The following is a 10857-nucleotide window of genomic DNA, read 5'->3' on the forward strand; positions in this document are numbered from 1 at the left end:
TTTTTTTTTTTTTTTTTTTTTAAACTAGGGTCTCTGAATTCATGCCTGCAAGAGTGTGGCAGAATTTGACTGACAACTTTTAACAGGACTTAATTCTTTAAAGAAAAAGAAACTGCCAAGTCCTTTGATACCTACAAGTGGTGATGAGTTGGAGATTCCCCACGTTCTTGCAGAACAGTCGAAAAAATGTTCCCAGCTCTCATTACGCTGTTGCCATAGGCATGGAGATGTTGCATTCAAAGCTGTAGTTTGTTTTTTGTAGGAACATGGTTTTATTACCAAATAATCTGTTTCCTTAACACCATGAATAGTTTCTATGTAGTAGAGACCAATCTGTATTTTGTGCCCATAGTCATTGCATGCAGAATAATATTTAAATACTATGGGACCTGGAGAGTTAGAGTAAAACTTTCATTTATATGAACTTTTCATAATGAGACTATTCTGGAAACTGCCATGGGCTATCTATGACTCCTATTCTGTGATGGATAGCATTTAAAATTAAATATTTTTGTATAATTAAAATTGGGTGACACGGGAAGTCTAGTATTCAGTAGTGAGAGGAGTTCCACTTAATTGACATGTTAAATAAATCCTACTACGTTCAGTTATCAAGTGGTTTATTCAGAATCTAGCTGTAGATAAACTAATTGTTGGTTGTGCAGGCAAACATACAGTCGATCATGGCCTCAGAGAAACAGGTGAACATCTTGATGAAGCTGCTGGATGAGGCTCTGAGGGAAGTGGATCAAATTGAGATGAAGCTGAGCAGCTACGAAGAAATGCTGCAGAGTGTAAAAGAGCAAATGGATCAGATTTCAGAAAGCAATCACCTCATCCATCTCAGCAACACAAATAATGTGAAACTACTGTCTGAGATAGAATTCTTAGTTGTAAGTACATTAATGCTGTCCTCTTGTGTTTGGCAATAAATGTTTACCAGTAGTGTGTGAAGGTTTTTAAAGAAAAGCAAATGAGATGGAGAAGAAAAAAATCCTAAGCAGCTACAGTGATGCAATTAAATTTGGGTTTCTTTTTTTTTATAATCTGTGCTTGTCCATTGGAATAGCATAGAACTAAACTCTAAGCTATCCTACTATGTATTATCTTTGTAGAACCATATGGATTTGGCAAAAGGTCATATAAAGGCTCTCCAAGAGGGAGATCTGACATCCTCTCGAGGCATTGAAGCTTGCACTAATGCAGCAGATGCCCTTCTGCAATGCATGAATGTAGCTCTTCGCCCAGGTAATGCCTTGATAAAATATGTTTAAATTAGTTGTTATGCTAGCACTTTTCCATTTGGTCTTTTAGATCACACCTCTTTGCGCTGGGGGAGTCTTGTCCTGAAACCCTGCCTCAGAAATGTAACCTCCTTAAGTATTTTTGAATTCTGATTTTGCTTTTTTAAGGACATGATATGCTTCACGCAGTCCAACAGCAACAGCAGCGGTTTAGTGACCTGCGTGAGCAGTTTGCTCGGAGACTTACCAATCATCTGAATAGTGTGTTCGTTCAGCAGGTATATACTTCACTTTTTTAATACTGTTATTTGCAGCTGACTGATACTTGTTTTCAAAACTTTTGAACAATTGAAAAGTTTGGGATGGAATTGAAGTACATTTTCAGATTGAATTGTTTGACTGACTGGCACACTTACTTATTAATCCAAAGGTTAAGTGTCAGCTACTATAGAAAGTACAAAAATATCTATTTACTTGAGTACAAGATGACAGATTTTTCCCTCATTTAGCATGGGCAGGGTGGGAGTCCCTTGTCTTAGATTTGAGTGCAAGGTGCAGGGCTGGGGGAAAGTGTGTGTGTGGGGGGGGCAGGCATTGCTGCAGCTCTGACTCCAGCCCTGATCGGTGGTTGAAGTGAGAGCCGTAACTGTTACCTGCTCCCTGCAGCCTCTGTCCCTGCTGTTGCTTACGTTCCAGTTGGGCTTGGAGCACATTGTTACTCCAGCTTTAACCAGGCCATGCAGCCCCAGCTTGAACCCATGCATTTTCTCTGTGCCTCAGGCTGGAGCTGGAGCCATAGAGTAAGCTGGCAGGGGAAAAGGGAGCAGCAGTTGGTGGCCCCACCTCCTCCCTCCTGACACTGCTTGCCTACCTGCAGTAATGGAGGAGATGAATTTAATATGACCCTCTAATAATTAAATTCTGTACATGTAAAATTATAACAAATTTATAAATTTTCTATGCATAGAATCTAGTTATGGGGGGTCATCTTAAATTCAGAGTCATTTTGGATTCAGGTGAATATGGTAATATTTCTGCACAAAGGTGCCTATGTTAACATGTATTTTAAGCTTCATTTTTGTAAGGCAGTATTAAGTACAGTCACTTTCTTATCTTTCAGTTTTGACACAGATAGATTAAACACTCAAGCTGTCTCTTACTGATCATTCTTTTTAAAGGGTACCTGTTCCACTGTGCAAGGGCTTGCTTTTACATGCATGCACACACTCAAATTGCATCAGGGAAACTATTAGATTTTCTTTAAATCTACAATTACTCTTATTGTTCCCATGCTTCATGCAGTCCAGTTATGAAACATGGCTGAGTTCCAGTCTCTGCAGCTGCTTGGAGCTATGATGAAGCTATGGATTTGGAAATATGGTAGATTGCAGTGACAATGGAAACCAGATTTTACATGACCTGATAGGGTTTTGGTCCTGGTACTTCTTGGAGCAGTGTACTCCAATTCTACATCTGGTTTGAGTGTAATTGATGTTACTTCTAAAACTTAAAATATGAGTGTGAATTAAAGATCTACACTGGATTTTCATTTTAAGTATTTTTAGGACTTAGGAAATTTAAAGTTCTTAATATCTTAAGTTCTGTAGATGCTTCTTTTATGGTTCTTGTAGCTAGTAAAATTGTCTCATTTTGGTTTTGCTGTTTTGTGAATTGTTTAGAATGCATGTTCTCAGACTTGTTTCCTGTGGGAGGTGTATGGTTGGTAGCTTCGCATTTTCTTCCTTTCTTTTTTGAATGCTCTCTTTATTCCTGTATTTTTATCTCCAATTAGTTTACTCAGATCCTACTTCAGCTTTATAACAGGTCCTACTGTCTTTCAGTTCCTGTGAGTACACTGGGTTTGATTCAAGCTCTCTAACTTTTCTTCAGTTTTTTTTTTAAGCTTGCTAAACCTAACCAATAGTTGCGACTTTGGCTTTACAAGTAGGAAACTTGCCCTGCTGATTATGGGGAACCACACTCAACCTTTTTGGTTGTATTGGTACTCAAGCTTTATGTCCCCTAATACAGAGATGCAGCATTCACCTGCCCCCTGAAGTATAATTAAGAAAACATAGTGATAAGGTTTTTGTTGTTGTTGTTTTTATGAAGGAGGACTACAATAGATTAAATTATCTAAGCTAATTGGGACCAAAACCTGGTCATAAAATCAAATGTTTTAGTTAAGAAACATGTTAAATGCCCATTTAATAAAGTATAGGGTATATGCCATCTTTTTTCAGCTTATCAATTATCTCAAATTTAGTGACTGAGAAATAAACAGTTTTCTCTTAGTTGCCATTGCTCTCCCTTTGTACTTCACACCATGTAGGTTCTGCTTCAACATTCATTTGGACAACTCATTTTGTAGTAAGTGTAATATTTTGTGTAACTAATATAGACAATCTAAAAACTAATTTATAGCGCTCCTTATCATGAGGACATTTTTTCCATATAAAGAATAATACTGTATAATTCTGTCCAGACATAACTTTACATTTGACTATGTAAATATTATTCATTATGGCAGGGTGAAAGTGCCTTCTAATAAGATGTTTCTCTGTTATGTAGAAGAATAACTTACTAGCACTCCTGAAAATTGTCATTATTAGCTGCTTTTTTTTTAACTTCCCATTTAAAAGCAAAGCTGTGGCATGCCACTTCTGTCATTGGTTTCTCTCTTTTTTCTATTAGAGACTGTGCAGAAGTGTAGTTGTGGTCACAAATTAAGTCTGAATATTAGATGTGTAAGGCAATGCAGTAAGATGTGCTATTAAGTACAGACTTGTTTGTTCCTCCCTGCGCTGCTTATAAAAGTTTAAGATGGGGGAGAAATTCAGTTATTCTGTTTTTAATGTCAGGTGACTTCAACCCACACCATTTAGCTAAGCCTCATTGCTGTTGAAGGAGGTACTTTTATACTGGAGGAGAACTACATACAAACAACAAACTTACTTGGTTAACAGGGGTGTGTGAGTGTGTGCCCACCATATTGCCTTTGCAAAGAATTCTGGCCTTTATGCTCAGAATAGGTACTAATACCCACCAAGTTCTATATTTTGCTTAAATTTTCAGTGATGCTCCTTTTTGAGTTTGCATCCTCATAGGCCAAATTCATAAACTAGTAACGAAATCATGCTTTTGAGTATGAATTGCTGGTGGTCTTCAAGGGAACATGCCTTTGTTTAACCTCTCATTTCAAATTAAAGTAACAACAATTCTTAATGCTTTTTGTTTTTAAAGCCTATGTTTAAAGTGCCTCGGGTACAAATGTTTGTGGAGAAGATGGTAGGTTACAAAAAAAGGCATAGTATCATCTGAGGCAGTTGGATGAATGGAGTGGAGAAGTTGCTCCTTTCAGTGTACAGGAAAAAGTTGTTAATTGGCACATTTTATTTTGTGTTATTAACATTTTTGGAGTTGTATTTCTGTTAAAAGGACTTTAATTATTTCTTCAAGTTTGCTTTGGAAGCACTTTTCTTGTTTTCCTTAAAGGAGAGTGGGGGGAGAAGAGGAAAGATTTGAAACCATCCTAAAGCAGAAGAGGCAGTTGAGAAACATGAAAGATCCAGTCCAGATACAGGCAGTCTCCTTTATGGGTCAGTTTATTAGAGAGGACAATGGGACAATAAAGTTTAATTGTCCTACTTAAATAAGACTAAATCCAATCCCTTGTATTTTAAAATACATTCTTAAGAAATTTCTGTTTTTACATCGTTCAAAAAAATTACATAAATTGGTCAAACTTAAAACAGAAATGCAGCTCCAGAGCTCGTTGCAATTGCAAAGGCTATAGTAGTAACCATTGCTAACGTAACAGTTGATATACTTAAGCATTTAATTGTCTGGGCTCTTATTAATTTTAAATAAGAGTCAGATTTGGAAAATAAAATACCTGTTACTTTAATCTTCCTAGACCAGGTTCTATGATGAAGAAAAATCATTTGTAATTCCTTAATTTGAAATGGTCCTAAGGGACAGTGGACAGCAAAGTACATGAAAGTTCGCAATGTATTGTGGTAACTAACAGCCAATTGTAATTTTGTGCTACATATCAAGAGGCAGCATGTTGTGATGCATGGAAGAGATATTTCTCTCTATTTGGCAGAGATGGAGAAACCACATCTAGAGTATCGCATTTAGTTCTGGGCCCGTTTGTACTAAAAATATTTAGGCAAATTGAATGAAATTATTCAGAATAGAGCAATAAAGATTTTTAACAGGGAGAGACTAATTTTGGAGGAAGCATAAGGAAAGGTAAGAGAACAGAACTTAATAAACACCAGCTAAAGGGAGAAACACTGTCAACTATAACTATATGAAGACTATTGATACCAAACAGAAATACATTTTTATAGTGGCAGAAGAGGCGTATGATAAGAGTTATCAGATGGAATAAGCAATGAGGATGTTGCCTGAGTGTCAGAATGTTTCTAGCAGCATCAACTAGAATGCAGATTAGGCTTCTGTCAAAAAAGGTGATATAATGCTGCACAGCTGGTGGTTAGAATAGATCGGGCTGACAATGTACAGCTTGCAGTCTGGATCTGGCCCATGGAGCCACTGGATCTAGCCCTCAGAGCTGGAAGGCTTTGCTTCTGCCTGAGCTTGTGCTTGGGCTGGGCAGCTGGAAGCTGTGGTAGCATTGTTGCTGCTTCTCTGTACTTCCCACTCAGTGGCAGCACGGGTCCACCATCCAGCTAGTGGGGAACTGAGCCAGGGCTGAGCAGCTTCTAGCTGTGCCCATGCTATAGCTAGGAGGCACAGAAGGTGGGTGGGGAGCGTGGATGCAGCTTCCAGTTGCCTAGCCTCTTCTCAGTTCCCCACCACCTGAAAGCTATATTTGCTCCACGGCTGAGGAGTGGGGGACCTGGAGAAGCAGGTGGTGGTGCAGATGAAGCTCCCAGGTGTCTGTACCTGGCATGGGCACAGGCAACTTCTGTCCCCTTCCCCTCCCCAACTGCTGCCATGCTACTGGAGCTAGGTTGTTCTCACCTGTGCCTTTATAAAGGTTGCCAGCCCCTGGAATGCATGACATGAAAGAGGTTTTCAGTATCCAGTTTCAGGGAAAAACTTAACCAAAGAAATGGCCATCAAAAAGCAGGTGAAAATTTGATATTAGGATAGTAATGTACATACTGTTGTAACACAGTACTATAAAAGGTGCTGCTCTAAAGTCATAAATTATCCCTCCTCCCCCCAACTTTTTTAACCCCCAGCTGATCTATATTTGTTATTTTGTATATAAAGTTAAAGCAGTAAAGTTGCACAATTCCCAATGGTACCACAAAGTGCACACATTTTGTGTATGTATCTGAACTGACTGAGTGGCTAGTTACTGTGTGTGTGTTTCTTAGCAACTACAAAGGTATGCAGGTTCTACAGCTCTCAGAATTACTCCTTCGTGTTTTTGCTGGACTCAAGTAACTTAAAGGTTTTAATTAATTTTCGAGAGAAAAGCAACTTTTAATCTGTTGCTAGGACAAGCCAGAAAAAGACATTTCAGTCAAGGAATCTTTTTTTAGTGTTCATTTCTCTTTCTCACCTCATGTCTCAACATTTTGTACATGTAGTTGTACAACTTGTATCATTCTGATCCTAGGAGTGAGAGCTGTAATATCTCATAAAGAATTGTTTCCTACTTAGTGCAAATCCAGGAAAGCTTGGAGACAGTCTAGTTTAGGTTATTTTTTTTCAGTTCATGTTTGACTGAGTGTCAAGTTGTCCATTTATTTAAATGAAGCGTGTCCATGAACATGAGTTAAAGTTGAGTTTCATTTTTTTTTCCCAAAATGAACTTTCTGTGTCTACTTGGTCCCAATTTTCCCATGTCTGTCTGACTTCTGCTTGGTACAAAAGGAAAGGTGAGTCTAAACTGCTTTCCTGCTTCAGTGATCTAAGTTGGCAGATCACAAAAATTAGAGCAGTTCAACAGCTGACATAAATTACACAGGTTGTGCTCTACCAGCTAGTCTCCTGTCTTTCCATCTTCAGACCTGTGTAGGCATGCTTCCTTTGTCTAAGGAAAGTGGGCAACAGTTACGGATGCTGACTTTACAGCATTGGGTAACTTCTGCTGCATCACGGGAATCATGCTGCCCAAGTAGGGTAGGTCTATGCTTCCCTGACAGCACAAAGGGGACACAGGAAGTTATGGAGATGAGGGCAGCTTTTTCACAGGAACAGCAGAAAAAGGTCCATCCTTTCAATATGGAACAGTTTTGCTAGTTTTTAGGTCTTTGCCCCATAATTTGGGTTAGCTAAAGCTTGAAACATTATAGCATGTTTTACACCCTGGGCAGAATAATTCTAGTATTCTTTAACTTTTGTTCTCTGAAATGGCTAAACTGTTTGTTTGACACTTTCCAAAAATCAAAATCTACTTTCAGCCTGAGAGTAGATGCTTAGCTTAGAAAATTGTAAACCTAAATGGTTTGTGTTTGGCAAAGTTGGAATCAACAGAAAAATGGTCTTAAATGGAGGAGTTTTATCAACCTTACTGCTAAGTGTTGCTGCCTGCCTCATCCAGAATGTTTTAAAATGTTTCTTATTATTTGTGTCATGTAGCACCCAGTCCTTTAACTAAGATCAGATGTCTGTAGCTCAGACCAATGAATTGTAAAAAACCAACCAAACAAACAATTTTCGTTCATATTGTAGTCTATTTCTTTTTGGGTTTTCTTTTAATCTGTTCAGTGCAGTTTCTTTAGTGGGAAGTACAGAAACTACCCCCAGACTTATGTTTAACCTTTTTTTTTTTTGTTTTCTGTTAAGGGTCATGATCAAAGTTCCACACTTGCCCAGCATTCTATCGAGTTGACATTACCCAATCACCATCCCTTCCACAGAGACTTACTTCGATATGCCAAACTGATGGAGTGGCTTAAGAATACGGATTATGGAAAATATGATGGGCTAACAAAAGTATGTGACACGCAACCTTGCATTATTCTTATGTCAGAGCTGCCACATTTTTTAAAATTTGAATCAAGTTTGTTTTTGTTTGTTTTTAAATAATATGGCTCAATTACTATTGACTTAATCTTCTACTCTGATTTCTTGCTGCTTGCCATAATAGTATCTTCATTTTTCTGTATTTGGTAGACATTGTAAACTCTCCTGAACATCAGTAGTCCTTCTTTTTTGTTCGTGTTTTTTTTTTTTTTTTTTTAAACTGTGTAATGTCTGGGTGCTTAACCCACAGCCCATGGGCCAAATCTGGCCTGCAGAACCCTGGCATGTGGCTTGAGGGGCTCCTCACAGTTTGGGAAACCTGGCAGCGGGGAGCAGCAGTAATTGAATACTGCCACCCCTCCCCCACTACCAAATTCCCATGCCCTGCATAGCCAGATTTTTCTAGTTCTGTAGAACTGTTTATTATTTTCTTTTAATTCAAAAAAGTTTAAAGCAGGGGTTGGCAACGCCTGGCATGCAAAGCCATTTTGCTCAGCGTGCCACAGTCAACCCAGGCTTTGGGCAGCTGCTGCCAGCCACGGAGCCCTTGCTGCTCACAGCAGGTGGTCAGGAGGCTGCAAGCCCTGCAGCAAGCAGCCCGGGCTCCATGGCAGGCAGTCGGGAGGCTGCAAACAGGTTCACTGAGGTCCAAAGTCCCCACTGGGGTCCATGGCTGTTGGTGGCTACATGTGTGCCTCAGGATACACAGCTGGGAAGGGGCCAGGGCAGTGCAACCCTGTGCAACCCTGGCCACTCCCCTGCCATCTGCCCAGAGGTGGACATGCAGCTATCACCGGCAGTGAGCTGGGTCAGGGCTCTGCGAATTTCGGTGCACCTGTTTGCAGCCTTCCCAGTGCCTGCTGCAAGCAGCCTGGGTTCCATGGCAGACAGTAGGGGCCTGCCCAGAGCCCAAGCTGGCTGTGGCAGGCAACTGGGAGGTGGCAAGCTGCTGTGCTGAGGTCTGCAAAGTCCCCGTCCAGCTCATTGCAGGCGGTGGATGTACTTGTGCCTCTGGGCAGATGGCAGGGGAGGGCCTGGGGTTGTTCAGCCCCAACTCCTTCCCCACCCTGTGCCCCAAGGTACGCTTGCAGCTGCTGCCAGCTATGGAGGTAGGCCAGAGCTCCGGACCCTAGTGCAGCTGTCTGCAGCCTGCTTGCCACTTGCTGTGAGCAGCCTGGGCTCCATGGTTGGCAATGGCTGCATGTGCGCCTTGGCGCATGGCAGGGAAGGGGCTGGGGTAGTGCAACCCTGGCCCCTCCCCTGCTGTTCATTTGGAGGTGCCTGTGCATCTACCACCAGCAACGAGGACTGGGCCCCTTGCAACTTCCCTGCCGTCTGCCCCAGCACACCAAGTTGAGGCGTAGGTCAAGGTTGGGACATTTTTGGTACTCTGGTCAAAACATTGACCTCTGGTTTAAATGTTGTTTTAAACTGGGTAAGTACCATGCAGTGAAAAACTAACCATAAATTGTGTATACAAACTTTCACAGGTATAGCAGAGGAAAAGAATTGTTCCACAATAGCAAGTCTCACCTCAGTAATATACCATTGTTTTTAAAGAAGCCATATTCATAACTGAAGGCAGAAGTATTAAAGCTCTAAAGCAAATGTCTAAAATGGTTTCTGGAAAAATGCATAATGGTTTCCTTTCTGTTTGTGTATTCCAATGGGAGGTGAGATGGTAACAAATCCACTTGGGAGCATGGCATTGTGTGTTTTCCTGGCAGCATAGCTTTAGGTTTTATTTAACTAAGATTGTTAGACAGTCTGCTTTTTCATATGCTTGACATCATGATTATAGTTCCCTTCATTTCATTTGCAGATTCTAGATGGCTACATTAGTTCAGAATACCATATATACTTACTTGTGCTTTCTTTTCTTTTAAGAATTACATGGATTATTTATCACGGTTATATGAAAGGGAAATAAAAGATTTCTTTGAGGTTGCCAAAATCAAGATGACTGGCACAACCAAAGAAGGAAAAAAGTTTGGTAAGGTTCCAGGAAGCACATGCCTTTCTTTTGGTTGTTTCTTTTTTTTATTGTTCTTCCATGATGATAAGTATTTATGGTACACAAATTCCACAGCCAACTCTGTAAAACAGGTTTGTGCCCCAACTGCAAAGTTGCATTTGTTAGACTAAATGCAAGTTGAAAGACGAATATGATCATCAGAAACGCTTTGTGTGCAAAAACTGCTGCCTTCCCAAAGGCCTGACCTGCATGTCTTCTGTTTGCAACACTTCCAGTAGTACTAATGGGGATTTACATATGGATGACTTCACAGATGTGGCATGAATTTAGAATATTTCCCCGTGAGTGCTCATCATAACTTGAGACCTGACAACAGGGTTGTCTTAAACCCTGACAAATGTTGTCTTAACACTGGAGTATATTGGGGAAAATCATTTCATCATCAGAAAGTTATTTGGGCGGTGTTTATTTCTCTTAATACCAAGAAACTTCTGTTTAATAGGGGCTTGTGTGGAACCTTATGTAAACACAAGTTCTAACTATAGGGTTGTATACATGGATTTGTTTGATTTGGATAGGCATGATCCTATCTCAAGCAGGGGGCTGGACTAGATCAGCATTTCTCAACCTATGGGTTGTGACCCAAAAGTGGGCCGCAAGAATATATAAAAGGGTTGCGAACAA

The 10857-nt window shown here is 40.2% G+C and overlaps 1 protein-coding gene across 6 annotated transcripts in view; it reads left to right on the plus strand.

Annotated features, from left to right (window-relative positions):
• Window positions 1-10857, plus strand: part of LOC109303880 (exocyst complex component 1) — an 86448-nt gene that overhangs the window by 25193 nt on the left and 50398 nt on the right. For all 6 annotated transcript variants that reach the window (XM_019526242.1, XM_019526241.1, XM_019526240.1 and 3 more), the window contains 5 exons: window positions 666-893; window positions 1116-1248; window positions 1413-1522; window positions 8019-8168; window positions 10086-10191. In XM_019526242.1, the coding sequence (XP_019381787.1) occupies window positions 666-893; window positions 1116-1248; window positions 1413-1522; window positions 8019-8168; window positions 10086-10191 (727 nt within the window). The remainder of the gene's footprint in view (window positions 1-665; window positions 894-1115; window positions 1249-1412; window positions 1523-8018; window positions 8169-10085; window positions 10192-10857) is intronic.

This window comes from Gavialis gangeticus, unplaced genomic scaffold (genome assembly GCF_001723915.1).
Source record: "Gavialis gangeticus isolate Ggan-Ray unplaced genomic scaffold, GavGan_comp1, whole genome shotgun sequence".
NCBI lineage: Eukaryota > Metazoa > Chordata > Crocodylia > Gavialidae > Gavialis > Gavialis gangeticus.